A 24,072-nucleotide genomic window follows, 5' to 3' on the forward strand; every position below is an offset into this window, starting at 1 on the left:
TGAGTGATGCCTGCGAGATGGAAATGATTGATTGACAAATCTACGCAAATATGGTACGACAAGAAACCAGCTTGATTTATCTCTCTCTTATCACTCACTCTCTTTCTGTAGGTGAGATTTTCTATCAGACAAAGGAAAAATAAATGGGTTGTCTGAATCCTTTGAAGTTGAAATGCTATTGTTGTAGAGATGCCGGCACCATTTCCATTCCTGTCGGAAGTACAAGCACGACGATGGGTTGGAATGACATCTCAATAATTACAACGTTCATGATTTCTGAAGTCTCCGAAGTATTTCAATCTATACCATGTGGTGTTAGTTTTGCCGTCCTCTTGCTCTCCAACAGACGGCGCTCATTCTCTATTGTGTATATAACTCCATGCATGAGCTATCAGACACGTACTATTTGTTTCATAAATCCTTCTCTATTTTCTAAACCATAAAACCAAAAAAAAAAAAAATAGCTACATCTCAATCTTGTAGTCTTCCTCGATGCTGCTATACGATTACTGTGAGACCGCCATCCGACTGCTCATCGACTGCTCGAGGCGACCGTCTAATTTGGCATTCCCAGATTAGTTTGTGATCATTTTTGAAATATAATATTGTCCTTTTCTTTCTGATCTACCTTAGTGCAGAAGTAAAAGTCCTAGGTTATCATATGCACCGCCACTAAACGGCGGATCAGAAACTACCTGCTAGGCACGGTTCAAGCTTTCCGTCTTCAGGATTGATAAAATGACTCGATAAGAATGGACCTCTGTTGATCTTTAATCATGAAACGTGCGAAGTTAGTCGCGCAACCAGAGATCTTCATTAGGAACGTATGTCAGTCTGACCATAGAAACAAAACAGCCTCAAAAAGAAAACGCCACCTTCCCCGACGCGCCGCCGCCCCAAAGACAACCTCCAATCCCAACAATCACAATCTCTCTTTTCTCATACGGCTGCGCCAATGGGCCTTTTGTTCTGCCTCCTCAGTTGCTGTCCCTATTACCACCCAGGACGCAAAATCTAGCCTACAATATCCTCCACCTGCCAAATCCGCCTCGCGGGGTCCGTGCCATGACGACGGGTCTGTCCCTGCGGCTGCGCAGAGAGTTTGTCAAGGCGGCTGTTGTAGAGAGGTTTCTGGGGAAGGTACATGGAGAGATCGTTGGTGAGGTAGAGGAAGAGGTTGATGCGTCGTTGTCTGAATCCTTGAGGGGGAGGACGATTTGATGGCGGTAGAGAAAAGAAGGCTCTCACCCCGAATCACCAAGATGACGGAAGCAAGAAAACAGCAATTGAGAATGCAGAAGAAGATGATAAAGACCTCCTAAGGACAGGGAAATCTGAAGCACAGCACACTCGATATGGAGCATCGCAAGATACAACGGTCGACATAGCCATCAACATCACGATCTGCTGCGAAGAAGGCCGCCATCGCAGCGTCGCTTTTGTCGAAGAGATGGGCAGACAGACTTTCGGCATTCAAGAATGGAGACGATGCTAGTTCGCATACTTGGCGGTTAGGTGTCAGTGTCACGCATCGTGATATTGACGGTCACCGGATTTCGCAGGCCAGTGGTCACTCGGGCGAAGGTAAGAATGCGGATTTGGAATCAAATGATGGTGATGATTCCCGCGTCGCTGTCCAGCGGGACTTGGAGAAATCTAACACATATACGAGAGATAGAGGGAAACGGAAAGGTGGTTTTGAGGATGCCGGTGTTTTTGAAGTCGGATATAGCTTGTCGCAGGGTATGTACATATTTCTTTGGGGTTTTTTTTCTTTGAATGTATCCAGAATGACCTTTTTCTTTGTTTGGTGTTAGATTATTTACTCTATTGAACTATGAGCCATTTAAGTATATGTAGTAGCGCACTTGGTTCTTTTTCCCACGTACATACGATCTGCTAGCTTCCAAATAGCTAGAAACATGGGTACAGATCTGTTGAGTGCAGCTTAGACGATTCTGCATATATATTGCATAAGCCACCAGAATTTCAACCTGGACTAATAACAGCCAAGTCTGTATGGCCCGTGCAGAAAATGCCATCATGCGTAATTCCGAGGTCGTCTGATGCGAATGGCCTTCACAGATGCAAGGGAAAAAACTGCTACTGGTGCACCTTTTCCCTATTTATCAGCAGAATTTCCGATTCTGCCAACTGCAGAATATATGATTGGGGAGGGAGGATCTGTGTGGATCGTAGTTAAAGGCAATGTGTTGGCTCTGTGACACAGCTTCTTGCGCTAATTGCGCATGCTTGCGGATTCGGAGCAAATAATGCGATATTGAACAACGCATAATAGTTCTGTGCAATAGTCTGACTCATCAGGTGCTGCATTTTTCCTGCATAACATCAGATCTCAGTGGACTTATATGTCAGCTGTGGGCTGATTTATGGTGAGAAACGACGGCAGAGATAGTATTTCCACTATACGATAGAAGGGAGCTCCAAGATATGTTTTTATGGACCGATACTTTGTCTACCTAGGCACTTTGTCCACGAACAATGGCCGATATTTCATTATCGGCGATTGAGTTCGCATACATCATGGGACACCCCTTACGTGCGATCCCAGGATACGATTGGGAGCATGTGCTCTGCAGAGTGTACGTTTCCTCCTTATCTTAACGGTAGAGTCCCGATGGGAGGTGCCTGCTTTGAACAATCACATTTGTATATAGACGTATCAATCTCTACTAGGAGGAAATCAGTGAAAGGTCCCACGGACACGGACTGACGAAACTCGAAGGGACAACCTACAGCAATGTGGCTGAAGACCTGAAAGCGGTCTGGACACGTCTCGCCTATCATTGCTGCGTATGCTTCGATTCTGTCCTTCCGTGCATAACTCCATACGCTGCCCGCATCACTTTCAGTTTGTTTTTCGTCGGTACCTAATGAAAAGTCGGTGTCAGCTGCCCGCTAACCTGCAGCCACTCACCTCCCCAACCTTGGAAACCTATCGGATGGTTCTTCCACAGTGCACACAAGCATGCGTCTTTCCGTCACCGGGGATCGGCTCGCATTACTTTTGGCAGCAGTATAGGCTCTGCTGGCCCATACGCGCCGCACGTTTCTCGGGTCCATGGCCATGGTGACCCAGCTAAGCCACGATCGAGGCAGCCTGACAGTCTGACTCATCTCGAGAGAGCAGGCTCCAAGATCCACAAAGGACGCCATCGAGAGTCATCGACTGGACTGACGAAATGACAGTGGTGAGCCTGACACTGCGGGAACTGAAAGAGGTAGGTAGAAGCATGAGTAACTGCAAAGTAGCGCGGTGGCTCCATCATGGGGCTGCACCGTACGCCGTAGATTCTTGATTGGAAAGCGTCCAGCCAAACAGCTGCGGCAACAATCTGCAGCCAGCAGCTGGAGCTGGAATCCCAGCAGGCATCATACACGAGCGTCATGCCTCAGAGGTTCTGGTGCCTGAAGCCAGAAATCCACCGAGGCGGCAGGGATATTTGATAAAGATCGTCCGGGCCCGTTTCTCGCTCAACCTGTCTCTTTTTTTCTGGTGTTTTCAGCTTCCTCCTGGCTCTTTTGTCTTTCTTTCACACCAACAAGCAGCTCTGGGCGATCGTCGCCGCCTCAGACATCACACCATACCAAACGCAGCCAGCTGAGCTTTGGATCCTTTGAACCGCATCAGCTCCCGCTGCTGTCTACTTTACAGAGCTTTCTTCCTTCTCTCTCTCGATGCCAGCCAACTCGGACTCCAGTTCTGGCTCAAGAACTAAGCAGTCAGCATCATCATCATCATCAAGCTCGAATCACACCCCCGACGAGATCGAAAGCCATCTAAACCAGAGCTCCACTCCTATCTTTACCCCGATCGCGACTCCACCGTCAGAAGCTCCACTGCGGGACACAGACCAGATAGAGAACCGGACCCACGATCACGATCTCTCCGCCAACATGTCCGATTCCCCAGGCACATCAACTACAGCTGTGGCTCCGGAACCGAAAGAGGAAGTCGAACCCTCTGTCGAGAACGTCGCATCCAAGTCAGAACCCAAGACTACAGTCAACGCTTCAGAGAGTTCCTCAAAGAAGGCAGTCTGCAAGAGACACTCATCTACTAAACAACCCGAGTCGAGTAGAAAGCATGACGATAAAAGGAAGACCAAGACCCGAGAGAAGGAATCCTCGAGAAGCGATAGCGACTCCTCATCATCACCCTCCTCTTCTGATAGCTCGGATTTAAGCGACTCCGAATCGGAAGAGTCCGACTCCTCTGACTCCGACAGCGAGGACCAGAAACAGAGACGCAAGCGCAAAGCCAAAGCTAAGTCGAAAAAATCCAAGAGAGACAAAAAGAAGAAGTCACAGTCCCGCAAGGCGGATGATGACTCCGAATTGGACTCCGAGGACAGCAGCGATGAAGAGTCATCCCTGGATGAAAAGGCTCGTAAAAAGGCAGCAGCGAGACTCAAGGCCAAGAAGAAGAGTAAGAAGCTTCGCCGCAAGGAAGAGTCCTCTGAAGAACCGGAAGATGAAGACAAGGAGGAGGATGATGACGATGACGAATATCCTGATGTCGCAATCTTAAAGGCACAGGAGAAGCTTGCTGCCCTGCGGTTGAAGCGTGCTGGAGAACGTCGTTCTCGAGGACGAGGACGAGGGCGGGGACGAGGACGTGGAGCAGGATATAGAGGCAGACGCACCACATCAGATAGTCAGTCAGACGAAGAGAAGAGCAACCAGAAGACCAAGGGCAAGAGAAAGAGGGCATCAAAGATTGCCTTCAAACGTGTGGACCAGCGTAAGTTCTGCGTGACTACTTTGCGTACATCACATTTTCTCACTATGGACCTCCTCCACTGATACTTATCACAGTCTGGGACAACACTATTCACAACTACAAGTTGACAGAGACCATGGATGATCCTGGTGCAGACGAGTGGGATCAGTACATCTTTACAGTCCGACGCAAGTTTGACTGGGAGAATAAGTATATCGAGACCGTGGTGGATATCAAGAGCAAATATTTGCGTGATGCTCTGGCAAAGGTCATGGACGGGGTGAAGGGTGTCAGCCTGGTACAGGAGACGGCCTTTGTGGATCCCAATATGCTCTTTCTATACCTTGAGGAAACTCGCCAGTACATGAAGGAGTTGAAGCGGCTATCCAAGACCGAAAAGAAGAAAAAAGCCAAGAAGCTTGCAGGCACCAAGGCGGCACATCTCAAGGTCCTAATTAAGTACCTGGACAAGGACTACGCGGAAACGAAGAAAACGCTCTACCCTCTCCTGGAAGCGAACATGATCACCTTTGACCTTCTGTGGGCTCTCTTCAAGCCGAACACCATTGCTTATACTACAACTTACGGACACTCAGACGAACCTCGTGCCTTCAAGATTGAATATGCGTCGAAGGAGTCTTCGTTCATGAAGGGACAGTGGTACAGCATCGAAGGCCGCTATCTTGAATATGACGGGAAGTCCTTCGGCATGGGGACTATGGCGGTGGATGTTGAATCTTTCAAGGGAGCTCGAAAGATCACCAGTCTCTCCTGCTACCCGCTGAAGTACCATCGTGATGCGGAGGGAATCAAGGCCCAGCTGATCGAGCGTGGGAAGAAATTTGTCGCTCATAGAGGCATGAACTATCGCTTCCACAAGGGCATGGCTTTCTACAAGAAGAAACGGTCTGTCATCAAAGTTAACATTAACGGCCGTGTGATGATCGACCCTGCCCTCCACCGTCGTATCAACCCAAATTATCCTATCAGCACTGTGAGGCCAAAAGATCCTGATCTTCTTGATCCTTCCGATTCTGAGAGTGACGATGCCGGCTGCTGCTGTGCCGTATCTGATTCGGACTCTGACCGCGGATGTGCACGTGAATCCTATGAACCCAAGTACAAATACAAGGTCGTACAAGACAAGGATGGCACACCGCACGTTGTTGAGGTTGAGCTCGATGAGAATGGCAATGAGATACAGAAAGAGGACATGGATAAGATCGCGGGAGAAGGAAAGGGTACATCTGAGCACGAATTCAGCGAGGAGGAACTTCTCATCGCTGGCCCCGTGGTTCTCGGTTTTGCCTTCAGTGAGAAACTGTGGCTCGAGTTCAGTATCTCCGGTATCAGCGAGATTGAATGGAATGAGGGTGCTTTCGACTCGCTCGTCCTGCCTGACAACCAGAAATCGATCGTCAAAGCCCTGGTGGAATCCCACACCTTCCACGCGGCCGAGAACATCGACGATGTCATCCAAGGAAAGGGCAAGGGACTCGTTGCCGTGCTCCATGGACCTCCTGGGACCGGAAAGACCCTCACCGCTGAAGGAATCGCGGAACTCCTCAAGTGCCCCCTGTACATGGTGAGCGCCGGTGAACTCGGGACCGATTCCCGTACTCTCGAAGCTGAACTCAACAAGATCCTCGACATCGCCCATTCCTGGGGCGCCGTCTTGCTCCTCGATGAGGCAGACGTCTTCCTCGAGAAGCGCACGATACAAGATATCCACCGCAATGCGCTAGTTAGCATCTTCCTCCGTCTGCTGGAGTACTTCCAGGGCATCCTCTTCTTGACCACGAACCGGGTGGAAACGTTCGACGACGCTTTCCAGTCGCGCATACACATCGCGTTGCGTTATGGAGATCTCACGACAAAGGCCAAGCGGAGCGTGTGGAAGATGTTCCTGGAGAAGGTGCGGGCTAAGGACGGAGTTGAGACGGTCAATTTTACAGAGAAGGACTTTGACGCGCTTGCACGACACAATCTAAACGGACGTCAGGTACGTATGACGGCGTTGATGCTGCTGTTCATTCGAATGACTACATATTACTATGTACTATGCTCCCTACCTACTAAATACTGACCTTTTTCACTCAGATCAAAAACTCCGTTCGAACCGCCCAAGCTCTCGCCGTCAATGAGAAAACTCCCCTGTCAATGACGCACATCCAGCGCGTGCTCGAAGTCGCTGAGACCTTCGACCAGGACCTCCGCGGTGGAACGGGCTACATGGATGCCATGAGGAGCTACACTTAGTCGGATAAGAAGTAAATCATGGTTCCTTCCCCAATTCCCCAACTACCCCACTCAGACTCATACCCATTATTATCTATTTATTTATTTATTTACCACGATATGACCTCCGATATGATCAAATACATCCATTTATTTCTATTTTTAAAATTGGTTGATAAATGAATGAATGCACAAAGAATTCCCTTTATGAGTGTTCCCATGACCTGACGCTTTTGAAGCCTTTTTTTGTTCTCTTTCTATTTGATTTGCCTCAACCCCCTCATAATTTATTTCTCCTATATCCTCTTGATTCCCTTTATTGCCACTCACGATGCATGTGATGAAACACGACATGACAAGCAGCCAGAAACAGAAATACAATGGAATGGAAATGGAAATGGAGTAATATGATACCAACCAACCCGTGGAAGTTAATGGAAGTCCATGAAATGAAAGGGAAATGAGATATACACAGAGATATCAAGTTATGAGATCCTTTTTCCTTTATTTCTTTTCTCTAATCGAGTGCAAGGACTGGTCGATGAAGACTGTGGATTAGTTCCTCTTGATAGTTATTGATAGCAACGGTTCTACATAAGTCTGAATATAAGTGATGGTCATCTAGAAGCTGTTCCTTATAGAATGAACCGGTGGAGTATGTAGCTGTACGGATTGTAGAGCCCGTGCGCCCCGATCGAGAACCCTATTGCAGGAAAGTGATTACAACAGTTCAGAGATTCAGATCTTAAATCAGAAGAGAAATGTGCGTAGACGGAATTAGATTCGAAGATGGAAAAAATAAAAATACAAAAGCCATCTCGCCTCTTTTGCCCTTTTTCCTCTTTCATAAATCTAACCCGTCTTTTCAGAGCATCGATTCATCGTAAAGTAGATGAACGAAGACCTTGGTCTTCAGCAAGCTACGTCCTCAGAGATTTTGATATAGTGACATGGAGGATAAATGGAGGGTCTATGAGGTGGATAGCGAATTTTAGAGTGGTTGTTTTATGAGGAGCGCAGCTGCGGGTATGTCATTGGACGTATTTAAGGGTTAGCCTTGACGAAGTCAACACCTATTAAAGAGAGAATTCGTTAGCATATAGTCCACCGGGCATAAACATGGTCAGGTGACGAGTAGGGATGAAAGCGTACCCTTCTTGATGTTCTTCTTGAGGTCAGCAAGGGCAGCCTCGAGGAGCTTCTCCTCGTAGGGGGAGACCTTGCCAACCTCCAGGATCTTCTCGACACCGTTGGGGCCGAGCTCGACCTTGGAGGCGAAGAAGTCAACACCCTGGTCCTTGTAGAGAGGACTCTCAACGAAGGTGGGCTCAATGACGCCCTTGGCGCCCTGGGCGGCCTTGAGCAGGGACTCGGCGAAGCGAGCACCAGCCATGGCCATGGAGAGGGTGGCAGAGCCAGCACCGTCCTTGGCCTTGACGACCTCGTCACCACCGAACTGGATGCGGTTGACGAGCTTGTCACGGACCTCACCCTCAATGTCGGGGTGGTTGGACTGAGAGATCAGAGGAACGATAGTGACACCGGAGTGACCACCAACGACGGGGACGAACTCGTTGGCAGGGTCGGTCTTCTTAATCTCAGAGATGAAGCGGGAGGCACGGACAACGTCCAGGGTGGTAACACCGAAGATGCGCTTGGGGTTGTAGACACCCTTGGACTTGAAGACCTCAGCGACAATGGGGACGGTGGAGTTGACCTATTTCCAACTTTAGAATCACAGGCTGCACAATCAACGGAAATGTCAAATAGAGCCCAGCACCACTTACAGGGTTAGAGATAACGAGGATGTTAGCGTTAGGAGAAGCCTCAGCAGCGGCCTTGGCAAGGTCACGGACGATCGAGGCGTTGGTGTTGAAGAGGTCTGTCCATCCCGATTATTAGCGGAAGGCCAACTTATCCGAGCCACACTCTCGAGCATACCGTCGCGGGTCATGCCAGGCTTGCGGGGAACACCGGCGGGGATGAGAACGATCTCAGAGCCGGACAGAGCCTCGCGAAGACCCTCGGGGGTGGGCTGGTAACCAGTGACAGTGCTGTTGGTGTTGATGTGGCTCAGGTCAGCGGCAACACCTGCAAAATGATGATATCCTTGTTAGCTTTCTCGTCCAACGCACTGTTGATACACTTCGAGGGGATGTCTTGATTTACCTGGGCCGCCGCGGATATCATAGAGGGCGAGCTGAGTAACGCGGGGGTTCAGCTTCATCAGCAGAGAGAGAGGCTGACCAATGCCACCAGCGGCACCAAGGACGGTGACCTTGGAGGCCTGTAGAATCACCAGTTAGCAGAAGCGCTCGTAGAGCTATGTAACTCGGGCGCAAGCTGGGAGCGAGGGGCGCGCGCACCTGGCGAGCAGAGGCGGAGAAGGCCCGCTTCTGGAAGAAGCCGAAAGTCTGGCGAGCAGCGAACATTGTGACTGAGGATGGGGGTATCAAACGGTAGAGAAAACCGTCAATTGGGATGGGTGAGGGTGAGGGGTGAGATGGGATGCAGAGGGAGGAGATGAAAAGAAGTGGGAGGGAGCTGGGGAAGAGTATGTCGTTGCCGGGCGAGAGGATTTTGGCTGGCGGCTAAAGCTCACCGACCACTCCGCTTCCGAATGGGGCGGCTGCACGGAAAAGCCCTGGAAAAGGGGACAAATCCGCCCGGGCTGCGCAGGATGTGTTGTCATCTCTTTTTGGATGGTGCTTCTTGGAAGTTGGGGCATGGTCTCTTACGATCGTCTTCTCTTGCTGGTCTTGTCTACGGGTATTGCGTATCTATCCCCGCAACTATCGGCCCTACCATGTACAGTAAACATGCACGGACAATGGTCCATGCTACCCCTCACCCAACGTCTCTATGAGCGCTTCATCTGCTCAGGAAGAACATTTTATGAGTGCTGTTGGACTTCCTAGGTTTGCGAGCCTTATTCAGCGTATCTCAACTGCAGTCTGTTGGCCACCTTGGAGTCGTTGACCAGGAAGGCTTCAAACGGATTTGCTCCGGCTCCTCTCGGATATTGGCAATTCTTCGGTGGTCCGTGTATGACACATGGGCCCGTAGACAGCATAGGAAGGTATCGTCCTAGACGTCTATTGTCTCGAAACAGCATATGTCTACGGAAGCACTCAGTATTCTGTCTACATTCCAGCTACCTGATCGAGACCCGCTTAAGTTAGGGACTTGACCTCACAGTCTAGATACTAGTCTAGGAATGGCGATACCACAATAGTCTCTGGATTCTTATTGTACAATACATCGGACTGTCGATAATTAGAGGCGACTGATACCCGTGATTCAACTGATCTGTTCTCTTCTTTACAGGATTCTGGACTACATCAATTAAGCTAATTTGAATTGATAAACTTTGCACAGGGTAGAAAATAATTCCGTGTCGCCTTTAGTAGTACGACTAGTTAACAGCACCATATATGTATACGGAGCGGGTTTTGTATTAAGAGAACCATTCCAGATGAACACCGTCACAGGCTATACACTGGTCTCAGAATGACATAATGAGGTCGCACAATTAACACCGATCGATCTGTACACGCCCACAGCACAAAAATCGGCCCGATAAGAGAAATCGCATCTGCCTAGATTTCGAACCGTACCCCACCGGTGAGCCGAAAAACTCGGAGCCGGCATCTGCTCGGAAGGGGGCTCCGCAATTTGGGCATTGCTCCTGGCCAAAGCGTTCAAACTTCACCGAGTAATAGCAATAAACTCCGAATTCACAGGTCCGGATGGCCCGGAATAAGTCTGTAGCTCAAACCCCGATACAGACTGTGCATACTTTGACTCGGGCTTTGCTGATCTGCTCCAGGCTTTCATGAGGGCAGAGCGACTGAGAATGTAGGTATTACCTATCAGGAGATTCCCAGGGGATGGAGGGATATTGGATACGGGACTGCTGGATAGTTACCTATCTACGAACTGGTACAATAGTAAAGTTGAGAATGATGTCAAAGTTCCCGCTGTAACCAGCAGCCAAGCCACGCCAAGGTCAAGAATAACAATAATAATAACAGGCCACGGTGACTTCATCAGGGCTATCCATCGTATTGGATTGCCGTTGCTCCGGCCCCGGGGATATGACGGCACCGATGACAGAGGACCAATGATAAGCCATCGATAGGTTCTTCCAATTATGGCGAAAACGAGCGAGACAGTAGTAGTAACGCAACGAACCACTACTGACCGCTTATATAGGATTAAGTAGACTCTGATAACAGTGGCGCGAAGTCATGGAGATGGAGTAACTATTGAATAGCCCGGAGTATGATTTCGAAATAGAAATGAGGGCGTGCGCTATTGGAAGGTCTCTTGCCCCTCGAAATAGCTTCGTCAGAAAACGAACATTGGAGTTTACCGCCAAGCTCGAATCCTTTCATAATGTTCAAATAGCATTTTACTGTACAATGCAGCAAAACTGTTTACTCAGTACATCAAACAAACAAAAGATGCCCATATCGATAAACCAAGAGTACACCTTTTTGTCGTGGACAGGTTCGGAGAATCCATTACCTCCAAAGCGCCTGGAACGCCCGCGCTTCCTCGTAAATGCATAATAGCCCATTCAAAGAAAAGAATCCGCCCGATCTTGACCATGACCATGAACATGAAATCACGTCTGGCCTGCCATGTTCCCCACATTGCTTTCCCCGTCAATCCAGCCGTCTTTTATTATTCCGTAGCCTCCCGCAATCAGGATATTATCATTGCCTCACCATATCACCTTAGGAAATGCAGGACCGCCCAGCAGAAGAGGAAGAAGATGACCACGCCACCCCAAAATATCCATTTATCCTGCTTTGCCCTGCGTTCGATCATCCTGATCGTGTCTCCGCTGACACCCAGAGTGTTCGCGACGCTGTACAGCCGGCGCTGCGTGCCCTTCAGGATTTCTCGCTGTTGGCCGAGGTCCGCTAGCACAGCGCGCCCACGATCGAGGAACTCATCAAGCTGCGTATTTGTTGTCGCGAAGAAAGACTGCTCGCGCAGAGCATGAGCTTCCCGGTTGTAGTCTGAGGGCGAAGCGCCGAAGCTAAGGCCGGAACGAGGGTTGGAGTGCGAGTTGGCAAAGGGGGATGTTTGAGGAAGAGAGGATTGCGCATATGGGTTCTCAGGAGTCACAGCGTGGTGAGGGCGTCGGCCAAGGAGCTCATTGCGATTTGCGACCGATTGCTTTAACAGATAGTTCGATCAGCTGAGACCTTACAAGAGAACGCAGTAGAAGACAGAACTTACAGCTTCTTCCCTCTCCTTCCGCAATCGGTCAAACTGTTGCCGGTACTCCGCGAGTTCGTTGCGAAAGTTCTTCACCCGTTCAAATGCCTTCTCCTGCTTCGCGGGTATAAGCTCTTTCTTGGACAGCGACGAGTAGTCATCGATCGTTCGTGAGAGCGAGGCTAAAGACGCTGCTATTTGGCCTATTTACTCACAATCAGAGTTAACCTTTTCAATTTCCACAAGCAGATTATTAGTAGCAGGGAGACCGTGTCACCTTGCAAGGCTGCAGATGTTGTTGTGGGTGATTTGGCGAATGTGTCGAGGTCGCGACGTATAGCAGATGACTGCTTCAGGGCGGAATTAAAAAGGGAATTCTGCAAACAGAGAGTTTCGGAATATTAGAATCTGCATCGAGAGCCACATGCAATGGCAGAGAATACTTACCATGTTGACAACGGACTACAGTCCTCACAGCCGGTTGAGGCGCGTCGCAAAACAAGCCGTGACCAGTAGTCGTGTTAGGTGCTATTAATGATGTTCAGGCTGGTTCTCAGGTTATCAGGCTCAAAGGGGCATGAGTACAGATTAATGCGACCATATAAAAAGTGCACTTATTCTACAGCGGCTCTCTCTATGCTCAAGGCCACCTGTTCTCCCGGCGGGCGTGGTTCTGACGTCGTTCACCGCCTTGAAGCTGGAAGGCAACGAACTTGTGGGCACAGAAAGGGTTAGCCAAATTCAGTACATTGCAAACAACCCTGCTCAGGATACAGAAATCAGGCGACTGTTATCATCTAGAGCATTGTATATTTTAACCGAATATTACAGGCTTATGAATTCAAAATAGAGTAGTATGCTGCATTAGGAAGGCTTGAGCCACCCGACTACTACTACCTTACTATACTTAAAAATCACCACTGCATAATACAATGTACCTCGGTGCATCGTTCAATCCAAAATTCCTCGACAAAAAGGTTCGTATTTATCATTGTGCCAACGTAATGATTTAAGACAAGAAGAGACTGCTGGGCTTGCAGCAGAAATGTGGCTTGACGTCTCCGAGGTTAACATGGTTATAAAAAGACAAGAGAGGAGAACATCTGAGATTCAACTTAGAGCATAACGTTTATCTGATTAAACACTCCATGGAGAGAGCTCTGATCCGAGATATCATATGGACATAGGTATACGGAATTGAATAGCATGACTAGGAAATCAGCTTCCAACTCGTAGTTTGGAAACGAACAAGACAATGAAGAGCTGAGATGCTGCTGTACATAAGCCGCCAGAGGGAATCTGAGAACAGGGTCAATGATGCTCCCCAGACGCATGATCGTAGACTCGTCACTCATGCATTGTAAATAAACCTATTTCTTGGGATACTTGTTTTGGAAGAGCCATCTGCAGAAGGGTATATTCTTAGCCACTTTCGAGACATCTATATGCCCATTACCTCCTCTAGGGCTCATTTCCAACATTCTAGCCAGAGACCTATGGAATAACTTACTTGCTGACAAAGTAATCCACCGTAGCCAAGGCACCAACAGCACCCGACCACAAGCTGACAAGCTGCCACGACAGCTTGCCCTCCGCATGTTTTTGATATGCAGCAAACCCTAGTGCTGCGCTGACTGCGGTTATCAAGAAGGCATTTCCCAGGACCACCGGGTTGTCTTTGTTGCGGCGCAAGCTATCACCGGTTCCTTGGGCCTTATCCTTGGCATTCCGGGCTTGTTCTCTGGCCTTCTGCTTTGCTCGTTCTGCTTCGCGTTCGAGCCTTTCAGCCTGCGTAGTCGTCTTGACCCGCTGGTCCGCGTAGTCCGGGGGAACAGAGGATACATGCGGCGAGTCCACATCAATTAGAGATGCGGTGTTTCCAGGCTCGGACTTCTCGACTTGTGGTAGGGTAGGAGCACGACTGCAGCTAAGGTTAGTCCGCTCAGCTGGTGAACAGGTAGCTCCAAATTTAAATGCATTGACTTACGCCTAGAAGCTCTCGAGTCAGAAACTCCGTTACATTTTTTTAAATTGAATAAGGACAGACCCGGCAAGTGACTTACCTCTTCCGCAGATTGCTTGGCTCCCCTCGCAGCAGCTTCAGCGTACGACATGTTGCAATAACTTCAGGGCACACAGAAATGTCGGACGAATCTGAATCAAAAAAGAAATACTTCTGCAAAACAGAGCCGTTAGCATTCTGCCTGTTACCATTGAAGGCGCACGTGAGGGACGTCATGTGCTCATACATCGGTCCGCCTGTAGTTATACTTCTCAGTACTGGACTGGACGAAGCGCAACTTACCAAGAAGGGGGTAAATGAGAAGTATCCTGATAAAACGAGCAATGTCTGCATATGAATGAATACTGTTGCATCACGAAAAGAAAATGGCCCAGGAGGTTTACTTATGAGCCAGCAGGCAGCCCGCATTTGGTCATGGTGCTGCCTTGATTGAGGCACATCACGTCATAGATCTGAATGGTGGAGCACGGCCGCGGGCGGCACGTGTCCCGCCAAGAGTTCCAAGGGACCCCAACGGACGAAGGGAAAGAGCGATTGCAAAAAAAAATCTAGAAACCTATTTACTCCGAAGTTTCTTCATGCATGAGTGTTGTTCCGCTTCGGAGCCTCATAATCCTTGGAATTGAACAGAAATCCATGAGGCTTATTTGACCTCAAGTGAACAAATGACCAATGGCTTACAGGGCCCGGAAAAATGCCATCCGGCTTTCCGTTGGCAAGCTATCTCGGTGAAGGTGTGAGAGAATCTAGGTGAGTAGCATGAATGCTTACATCTCTATACTATCCAGAATGTTCATTATTGTGCGGTGGTCAAAACACATAACAAGGCGCTTTCGTTAACACGGAGACATAGGAAATTGAATTCGAAGCTGTCAGGAATCGCACTGAACGTACCGTTCGATAACAGAGAAGAATTTTAGTACAGATTAAAGAAGGCCAGGACAACCGAACCATGCATAGCTACATCTGTCTGACCAGATCCACGTGGCTGCATGACGGAAAGCTTAAAGCAGCAGCTCCAATGGGTTCTCAACGACCTTCTTCAGCTCCTTGATCCACTCGGCTCCAACAGCACCATCGACGACCTTGTGATCAAAGCTTCCTGTAACCACGATCTGGTCATCCCACTCGACGGAAGTGCCTTCCTCGGTCTCCACTGGAACGGGAACCTTACGGACAGTGCCAACGGCCAGAATGGCAGCCTGAGGAGGGTTAATAACAGCGGTGAAACGCTCAACAGCCGGGTTCATGCCCATGTTGCTGATCGTGAAGGTTCCACCCTGGTACTCCTCAGGCTTAAGCTTGTTGTCGCGGGCACGCTTTCCGAGGTCCTTGATCTGGTTCGAGATGCTGGCCAGACCAAGGTTCTGGACGTTCTTCACGACGGGAGTGATAAGACCAACGGGAGTGGCGACGGCGACACTGATGTCAACTGTCTTGTGTTGACGGATCACAACCTGGCCGTTCTCCTCTCGCCAGCTTGAGTTGACGGCAGGCACCTTAAGAAGGGCGGCAGCACAGGCCTTGACCAGGAAGTCATTCACGGAGAGCTTATATTTGCCCTCAGCAGATGCGTTGAGAGCCTCGCGAAGCTTGAGGAGCTTGGTGACGGAGAGAGTGGTAGAGACGAAGTAATGAGGGTTTTCCCTCATTGACTGCTGAAGACGGTTCGCGATTGTCTTTCGCATGGATGTGAGAGGGAGATCCTCGTAAGTCGGGCCGGCGGCAGCAGCTGGTCCGCTCGGCTTGTACTTCTCAACATCCTCCTTCGTGATCTGGCCACCTCGTCCGGTGCCCTTGAGTGCCTTGATAGGGACACCCTTCTCCAGTGCCAGAGCCTTAGCAGCGGGGCTGATGAGAGGCTCACGGTCAAGGCTGGGCTGGAGCCTCTCTCCAGTCACCTCTGGCTCCTCGGCAGCTGGCTTGGCGTCCTCCGTAGCTGCAGAAGGAGGCTTAGATACTTCATCACCAGGTTCCTTCTTTGGCTCCGCTTCCTTTGGCTCAGCGGCAGGAGCCTTCTCCCCACCAGCGTCCTCCAGGGTGAATGACTCAAATGGGGCGATGTCAGTTCCCTCTTCCACCATGACGGCGATCGGCTATTTTTCGATGTCAGCAAAAGGATCCAGCGTGACTCATAGCAAGGAGCGAGAGCACTCACGTTCCCAACGGCCACATCTTTCTCGCCAGACTCCTTCAAAATCTTGGCGAGCACACCCTCTTCTTGGAACTCGAAGTCCATTTGTGCCTTGTCGGTCTCAATCTCTACCAGCACATCTCCAGGGTTGAGAACATCACCAGCCTTCTTCTGCCATGCGCCAATGTTTCCAGCGGTCATTGTCGGCGACAGAGCAGGCATAGTGATGATAGTATGAGGGGGGAATGCTAGAACAAACATGTCAGGACCATAATTTCTGGTATGGAGCGATGTAGCGAGCAATTGATCACCTACACTTAGACGCGTAGAAGCGGGAGATGGCAGAGTAAGTGGGGAATTGAGGGCTGCAAGGTTACAAGAATCATCAGAGCCTTTTTCCATCGTGTAGACTGGTCCAGAACTACGTACTGGAGAGCATCTTTCAGTCTGTAAACGGGCTGGGGCCGCCTCAGAGAGGAGGCCCCTCGGCACAGGGACATGACGCTTGGAGTGCGCATTCGGAGGGTAGTGGCAGCCATGGTGCCTAGACGCTGCCAATGTAGAGCAATTCTAACCCCACGACGCAGAGACGAGAAATGTGAGCAGAGGACACCAAGTACAGAGGAGAGGAGGTGGAAGGAAGTGCTAGTATACAAAAGATGGGGGCGCAGCTCCAGGGAACTTTTCTGTTGAGCTCCCGGTGAGCGACCGGGTATTACTCCGGTTTTCTCCAGGACTTGATGCCGGGCAGCAAAGCTTAGTAAGCCCCACCGTTGCGCGGGACGCTGTCACGGCTGCGCTGCTGGCCGGCGGCGCCGCCCGTACCAAAACTCGTGGCTAGAAGACACGCTACCGCTCCGGACCGTAGTAGTAGTTCCTGAAATAGGCTGACGAGAAGGTCTTCCCTTCGTTGACTTTCGTTTCTTCTCGTAACTATTTCTGTGTTCAATGTGGACTCCCTCTTTTGCCTGGCTCGACGCAACCAGGCTGGAGTCCTGCATCAATGGCTGAAGTTGAGCATGGCTCTCCGAAGGAGCCGGACGTGAACTCTGCGGCCGCATCCCAGGCAGACTATGGCGCTGATGCCCCCACGAGCCCGAAGTCACCACAACCCTTGAAGGCAGATAAGGCTGGTTTGCCCGGTGAAACGGAGTGGAAAGAGATCAATATGGACAACGTGGACGAGTCGAGTGATCGAGACAAAGAGAACGCGCAAAGGGGGCCTGATGTTGAAAATACAGAGCAGGCCTCGGGCTCTCCCGAGAAGACCCCTGCGGCGTCGGGCCCAGACGACAGTTCAGGACAGGAAAGCCCGCAAAACGATGGCGCTCAAGGCGATACGACCGAAGCTCTACAGGACGGAGAGAGCCCGGGAGCTCTCAAGGATCGCACTGAGCAGCAAGATGCCCAAACGCAGCCTGCTCACGATGAGCCCGTTCCAGATCCGAGAATGCGCTCGGATTCGAGGTCAACAACAGCCACCCTCGCTACTCAGCGTTCGGTACCGATCAGCTCAACGGTGTTTATCGTGACGGCTCTCGACACTATCGGTTCGTCGAAAGAAGCGCGAAAGAATAAGGAGCTGGAGGATGCTGTGAAGGAGGCTCTCGCAAATATCAAACAGTCGGAACGACAGCCGATCGACCCTGAAATCATCTTCCGTCCTCTTCAGCTTGCAACGAAGACTCTTAGTATACCTCTGCAAGTTACGGCGCTCGACTGTATCGGAAAGCTGATTACATACTCATATTTCGCGTTCCCATCGAACCGCGCACCTAGCGCACCCGAAAATGAGACCGCTGCGGATCAGCCCCCTTTGATCGAGCGTGCTATCGAGACAATTTGCGACTGTTTTGAGAATGAAGCGACGCCGGTCGAGATCCAGCAGCAAATAATAAAATCGCTCTTAGCGGCTGTTCTGAACGACAAGATTGTGGTGCATGGAGCTGGTCTGCTGAAAGCTGTCCGCCAAATTTACAATATATTCATATACTCGAAGTCGAGCCAAAACCAGCAAATTGCTCAAGGATCGCTTACCCAGATGGTCGGCACAGTTTTCGACCGAGTTCGCATGAGGCTGGACTTGAAAGAAATGCGAACCCGGGATGGCGAAAATCCGCACGATAGCACTCCCGAAATTGCAACGCTCGATACCGATATGAATCAAACTAGTGAGCAAGAAGGCTCATCCGAAGCCGCTTCAACTATCGCATCGGATCAACCTGTGAGCAAGGAACCTACTGAAAAGCTCACACTGCAGAGTTTCGAATCGAGCAAGGACGATGCTATGGTCAATGACAATGCTCCAACTATGGTCACTAGAGCGAAAATCGGCCAGAAGTCCTCGCGACCCCTGTCCGGAGCACCTGAAGAGAGAGAAGACAGTGATGGATCCGCGGATGACGAAGTGGACGAAATATATATCAAGGATGCCTTCTTGGTCTTCAGGGCCTTGTGTAAGCTAAGCCACAAGGTTCTGACCCATGACCAACAGCAAGACATTAAGTCTCAAAACATGAGATCCAAATTGCTGTCACTGCATCTCATCCACCATCTGATCAATAATCATGTTACTGTTTTTACCTCTCCCCTGGCAACGATTAAGAACAGCTCTGGAAATTCAGATACCATGACTCTCCTTCAAGCCGTCAGACCTCACCTTTGTCTGAGCCTTAGTCGAAATGGCTCAAGTTCAATTCCAAGGGTATTTGAAGTCTGCTGCGAGATATTCTGGCTCATGCTCAAATACATGCGGGTCATGATGAAGGTCAGTGAGCTTTTCTCAGTTCGTCTAGGGCCTGTATATCTGACTGTCACAATAGAAAGAGCTCGAGGTATTCTTGAAGGAAATCTACTTGGCCATCCTCGAGAAGCGAAATTCCCCAGCGTTCCAGAAACAATATTTCATGGAAGTTTTACAAAGATTAGCAGCTGATCCCCGGGCACTGGTCGAGATTTATCTCAATTACGATTGCGATCGAACCGCGTTGGAAAATATGTTTCAAGGGTGCGTAGAGCGTTTAAGATACTGGATCTCTGTGCGATATACAAACTAACGAACATAGTATCATCGAGCAATTATCGCGGTTCTGCAGCATGCCCGTCACTGTGACACCGGTTCAACAACAACAATATCAGGAGCATGTCAAGATGCCTGGCAGCGCAACTGAGTGGCATCAGCGTGGTACTCTTCCTCCGTCACTCACAACCGCGAATATAGCCAACACTCCACCACAGAGCGCACAGAATGTACCTCCAGAATACATTATGAAGAATCAAGCGCTGGAGTGCCTGGTGGAGATTTTGCGGTCGTTGGACAACTGGTCCTCGCAGCGTTTGGTTGACCCCGCCGTAGCTGCTCGAGATGCATCTACGCGGAGGTCAACCGAAGTGTCTCGAGAATCACTAGATACCACCGCTGGGGGGGTCTCGCCGTCGCCGAGGATCGAAAGTGCAGAAAATGGAACTGGCCAATCTACGCCAGTGGCCGAAGATGACCCGAGCGAGATAGAGAAGGTTAAGCAGAGGAAAACGGCACTGATAAATGCTGTGCGACAGTTCAATTTCAAGCCAAAGAGGGGTATTAAGCTTCTCTTGCAAGAGGGTTTCATTCGATCCAGCGCTCCGGAGGATATCGCTACCTTTCTACTGCGGAATGATCGTCTAGACAAAGCCATGATAGGAGAGTATCTTGGAGAGGGGGATCCAGAAAACATTGCGATCATGCATGCCTTTGTTGATTCTATGGACTTTTCCAAACGTCGATTTGTTGATGCTCTCCGGCAGTTTTTGCAAAGCTTCCGATTGCCGGGAGAAGCCCAGAAGATTGATCGTTTTATGCTCAAGTTTGCTGAGCGCTACGTTACGGGCAATCCGAATGCGTTCGCTAATGCGGACACGGCCTACGTTCTCGCCTACTCTGTCATCATGCTCAACACGGACCAGCACAGCGCAAAACTGAAGGGGCGTAGGATGACCAAGGAGGAGTTCATCAAGAACAACCGGGGAATCAACGACAACAAAGATCTGCCAGATGAGTATCTTGGTTCCATATTTGATGAGATCTCAAATAATGAGATTGTGCTCGATACTGAAAGAGAAAATGCGGCGAACCTTGGAATCCCCACGTCTGCACCCGCTGGATTGGCATCCAGAGCAGGTCAAGTGTTGGCAACTGTAGGAAGAGACATTCAGGGTGAAAGGTATGCCCAAGCATCTGAGGAAATGGCCAACAAGACGGAGCAACTCTACCGAAGTTTGATTCGAGCCCAGCGAAAGACAGCTGTCAGGGAGGCACTCTCGCGATTCATTCCCGCAACTTCTGTGCGGCATGTTGGCTCTATGTTCAATGTTACATGGATGTCCTTCCTCTCAGGCCTCTCTGCTCCGGTTCAAGATACACAGAATCTGGATACAGTCCGGCTATGCATGGAAGGTATTAAATTGGCCATACGTATATGCTGCGCTTTCGGCCTGGAAACTCCACGGGTTGCGTTTGTAACCGCATTGGCCAAGTTCACAAACCTGGGGAATTTGAGAGAGATGATGGCGAAAAATGTTGAAGCTCTAAAGGCATTGCTTGACGTGGCTCTTACCGAAGGGAATAACCTCAAGAGTTCTTGGAGGGAGGTTCTTACATGTGTCAGCCAGCTTGATCGGCTTCAACTATTGACCGATGGTGTTGATGAAGGTGCATTACCTGACGTTTCGAGGGCACGAATTGTTCCGCAGACGACCTCCGAACCTCGAAAATCAATGCAAGGAGCAAGACGCCCTCGGCCCCGATCTATAAATGGGCCCACAGCCTTCAGAGCGGAAGTTGCAATGGAAAGCCGGTCGACAGAGATGGTTCGCGGGGTTGACCGCATCTTTACCAATACCGCTAACCTCTCTAATGAAGCCATTATCGATTTCGTTAGGGCCTTGAGCGATGTGAGTTGGCAGGAGATTCAATCTTCTGGAAACAGCGAATCTCCTCGGACCTACAGCCTTCAAAAGCTGGTGGAGATAAGCTATTACAACATGACGCGGGTCAGAATAGAGTGGACAAAAATCTGGGAGGTTCTTGGGGAGCATTTCAACCAAGTTGGCTGTCACACTAACACCACAGTCGTGTTCTTCGCCTTGGACTCACTTCGTCAGCTGTCAATGCGATTCATGGAGATCGAAGAGCTTCCGGGATTTAAGTTCCAAAAGGACTTCCTTAAGCCATTTGAGCACGTCATGGCCAACAGCAACACGGTCACAGTCAAGGACATGGTTCTTCGGTGCCTCATACAGATGATTCAGGCCCGTGGAGACAACATCCGTTCCGGTTGGAAAACTATGTTTGGTGTCTTCACAGTTGCCGCTCGAGAACCTTATGGTAAGCCTTTCGCCAAAGCCATGTTGTGTACTGCTCGCTGCTGACAACTCGTTTAGAGGGTATCGTCAACATGGCCTTTGAGCATGTAACTCAAATATACAACACTCGCTTTGGAGTTGTTATTACTCAAGGGGCTTTCCCGGATCTTATTGTTTGTCTCACAGAGTTCTCGAAAAACATCAAATTCCAGAAGAAGTCGTTGCAGGCCATTGAGACACTGAAATCGACTGTAACAAAGATGCTCAAAACTCCAGAATGCCCTCTGTCGCACCGCCGTACGACCTCCGGGACCTCGTCCGAAGAGATTGCCAAACATCCCAGCAGACAGTCACCAGAGGAGCAGTTTTGGTACCCTGTTCTGATTGCGTTCCAAGACGTACTCATGACCGGCGATGATCTCGAAGTTCGCTCACGGTATGATTGCTACTCTTCTATTGGAAAATAAGAAGACTTACTGACTGATCTTCTAGTGCCCTTACTTACCTTTTCGAGATATTAATCCGATATGGTGGCGATTTCCCGTCCGAATTCTGGGATGTCCTTTGGAGACAACTATTATACCCTATCTTCGTGGTGCTGCAGTCAAAGTCAGAAATGTCCAAGGTCCCTAACCATGAGGAGCTCTCTGTTTGGCTCTCCACCACCATGATTCAAGCCTTGAGGCACATGATTACTCTGTTTACGCATTACTTCGAGTCCCTCGAATATATGCTGGATCGGTTTTTGGAGCTGTTGACCCTGTGCATCTGCCAGGAGAATGACACCATTGCGCGAATTGGCAGCAACTGCTTACAGCAATTGATCCTGCAAAACGTCTCTAAATTCACGCAGGAGCACTGGACAAAGGTTGTCGGTGCATTTGTTGAGCTATTTAGCAGGACAACTGCTTATGAGCTATTCACAGCTGCTGCTTCTTTGTCCTCAAAGACGTTAGACGCTCGGAGACCTACAAATGGGGAGACTGTCAGCGGCGACGCTGGCGCCGCTACTACCGCGGAAGGGACCCCTGAAACAACATCTGCAGAGAATAATGCACCCACTGCTGCCGCTCCGAAGGTCAATGGGACGCTGAATCCAACAACCGATCATGAAGATGGAGATGTACCAGCCGCTCCTCAGACGCAGTCGCGAGTTACCGGAGCTCCCGAACTAGAGGATTATAGGCCTCAAGCAACAGAAGTACAACAGCAACCAGCTGCAGTGACTGTCGCACGGCGTCGGTTCTTCAACCGTATCATCACCAACTGTGTTCTTCAGTTACTGATGATTGAGACCGTCCATGAGCTCTTCTCGAACGATAATGTCTACGCGCAGATCCCAAGTCACGAACTTCTACGACTGATGGGACTTTTGAAGAAGAGCTATCAGTTTGCAAAGAAGTTCAATGAAGACAAGGAGCTCCGAATGCAGCTTTGGCGGCAAGGCTTCATGAAGCAGCCACCAAATTTGCTGAAACAAGAGAGTGGAAGCGCTGCTACCTATGTCAATATTCTTTTCCGAATGTACCACGATGAGCGAGAGGAAAGGAAGAGTAGCCGCGCAGAGACTGAGGCTGCACTCATTCCGTAAGTGAATCCAAGACATCCGAGTTTCGATAGGTCGTGCTTGCTAATCTTCTCTATTCAGACTCTGTGCGGACATTATCAGAAGCTTCGTTCATCTTGACGAGGAAACCCAACATCGAAACATTGTAGCTTGGCGACCTGTTGTCGTTGATGTGCTGGAGGGCTACACAAACTTTCCTCGGGACAGCTTCGAGAAACATATCGAAATTTTCTACCCGCTTTCTATCGATTTGCTTGGTCGCGACCTCAGCTCTGAGGTACGCGTCGCACTCCAGACCTTGCTTCGGAGAATTGGCGAGGTAAAAATGGGCTTGCCGCCTGTTCAGGCGCCTATAGAGACACCCACCAGCCCAAGAAGCTCCATATCTCAGCAGCACTTCAACACACCCCGTAGGTACAGTCGGGGGCGGTGAATACCACCGTTATTTGTGTTTAAAGGTTACTATCGCCTCGATTCCCCCGTCCGTGTCTTGAATTTCCTTTCTTTTACTTTCCCACTTTTTAGTTATGAGGTTTTTCTTTTTATTCGTGTTGGACGACCAATGGGTGTAGAGTTAACATTGTTTACGGTCTTCTCACATTGTATCTTTTGTTCCACCTTTTTGCATGTCTTGGTGTGTTTGTATAAAACTCCATGTTATGAGGTGGCTGTGTGAGCTTAGCCAGCTATAACACGGGAATTTAAGATAGGGGCAAAGATCATAGTTATCAATCACATAAAAATCTTTCTTTCCTCACCACTCATCTTCGAGTGTCACTTATAGTTGGAAT

At 49.6% G+C, this 24,072-nt stretch overlaps 9 protein-coding genes across 9 annotated transcripts; 5 read left to right on the forward strand and 4 right to left on the reverse strand.

Moving 5' to 3' along the window:
• Nucleotides 1–776: 776 nt before the first annotated feature.
• On the forward strand, nt 777–1,495 carry VTN00DRAFT_1992 (uncharacterized protein; the record flags this gene model as incomplete). Its single annotated transcript, XM_069428160.1, has 3 exons — nt 777–824; nt 982–1,159; nt 1,206–1,495. 3 exons carry the CDS (start codon nt 777–779, stop codon nt 1,493–1,495), a joined length of 516 nt encoding a protein of 171 aa, XP_069292694.1.
• A 2,204-nt stretch (nt 1,496–3,699) lies between these two features.
• VTN00DRAFT_1993 (uncharacterized protein) lies at nt 3,700–7,003 on the forward strand (the record flags this gene model as incomplete). Its single annotated transcript, XM_069428161.1, has 3 exons — nt 3,700–4,765; nt 4,840–6,746; nt 6,845–7,003. The coding sequence occupies 3 exons, from the start codon at nt 3,700–3,702 to the stop codon at nt 7,001–7,003; spliced, it is 3,132 nt and encodes a 1,043-aa protein (XP_069292695.1).
• Nucleotides 7,004–7,771: 768 nt separating this feature from the next.
• VTN00DRAFT_1994 (uncharacterized protein) lies at nt 7,772–7,993 on the forward strand (the record flags this gene model as incomplete). The annotated part of the gene is made up of 1 exon (XM_069428162.1): nt 7,772–7,993. The coding sequence occupies one exon, from the start codon at nt 7,772–7,774 to the stop codon at nt 7,991–7,993; it is 222 nt and encodes a 73-aa protein (XP_069292696.1).
• A 33-nt stretch (nt 7,994–8,026) lies between these two features.
• VTN00DRAFT_1995 (uncharacterized protein) lies at nt 8,027–9,414 on the reverse strand (the record flags this gene model as incomplete). Its single annotated transcript, XM_069428163.1, has 6 exons — nt 8,027–8,055; nt 8,135–8,699; nt 8,770–8,864; nt 8,924–9,073; nt 9,152–9,269; nt 9,349–9,414. The coding sequence occupies 6 exons, from the start codon at nt 9,412–9,414 to the stop codon at nt 8,027–8,029; spliced, it is 1,023 nt and encodes a 340-aa protein (XP_069292697.1).
• Nucleotides 9,415–11,719: 2,305 nt separating this feature from the next.
• VTN00DRAFT_1996 (uncharacterized protein) lies at nt 11,720–12,664 on the reverse strand (the record flags this gene model as incomplete). Its single annotated transcript, XM_069428164.1, has 4 exons — nt 11,720–12,172; nt 12,236–12,417; nt 12,492–12,591; nt 12,662–12,664. 4 exons carry the CDS (start codon nt 12,662–12,664, stop codon nt 11,720–11,722), a joined length of 738 nt encoding a protein of 245 aa, XP_069292698.1.
• A 920-nt stretch (nt 12,665–13,584) lies between these two features.
• VTN00DRAFT_1997 (uncharacterized protein) lies at nt 13,585–14,570 on the reverse strand (the record flags this gene model as incomplete). The annotated part of the gene is made up of 4 exons (XM_069428165.1): nt 13,585–13,618; nt 13,725–14,135; nt 14,278–14,390; nt 14,520–14,570. 4 exons carry the CDS (start codon nt 14,568–14,570, stop codon nt 13,585–13,587), a joined length of 609 nt encoding a protein of 202 aa, XP_069292699.1.
• Nucleotides 14,571–14,902: 332 nt separating this feature from the next.
• VTN00DRAFT_1998 (uncharacterized protein) lies at nt 14,903–15,157 on the forward strand (the record flags this gene model as incomplete). Its single annotated transcript, XM_069428166.1, has 2 exons — nt 14,903–14,971; nt 15,026–15,157. The coding sequence occupies 2 exons, from the start codon at nt 14,903–14,905 to the stop codon at nt 15,155–15,157; spliced, it is 201 nt and encodes a 66-aa protein (XP_069292700.1).
• An 84-nt stretch (nt 15,158–15,241) lies between these two features.
• Nucleotides 15,242–16,910, reverse strand: VTN00DRAFT_1999 (uncharacterized protein; the record flags this gene model as incomplete). The annotated part of the gene is made up of 4 exons (XM_069428167.1): nt 15,242–16,333; nt 16,396–16,619; nt 16,687–16,736; nt 16,801–16,910. The coding sequence occupies 4 exons, from the start codon at nt 16,908–16,910 to the stop codon at nt 15,242–15,244; spliced, it is 1,476 nt and encodes a 491-aa protein (XP_069292701.1).
• A 464-nt stretch (nt 16,911–17,374) lies between these two features.
• On the forward strand, nt 17,375–23,714 carry VTN00DRAFT_2000 (uncharacterized protein; the record flags this gene model as incomplete). The annotated part of the gene is made up of 6 exons (XM_069428171.1): nt 17,375–19,138; nt 19,194–19,378; nt 19,437–21,736; nt 21,793–22,150; nt 22,207–23,301; nt 23,363–23,714. The coding sequence occupies 6 exons, from the start codon at nt 17,375–17,377 to the stop codon at nt 23,712–23,714; spliced, it is 6,054 nt and encodes a 2,017-aa protein (XP_069292702.1).
• Between the last annotated feature and the right edge of the window lie 358 nt (nt 23,715–24,072).

Source organism: Thermoascus crustaceus, assembly GCF_041956765.1.
Source record: "Thermoascus crustaceus strain CBS 181.67 unplaced genomic scaffold VTN00scaffold_1, whole genome shotgun sequence".
NCBI classification, from domain to species: Eukaryota; Fungi; Ascomycota; class Eurotiomycetes; order Eurotiales; family Thermoascaceae; genus Thermoascus; species Thermoascus crustaceus.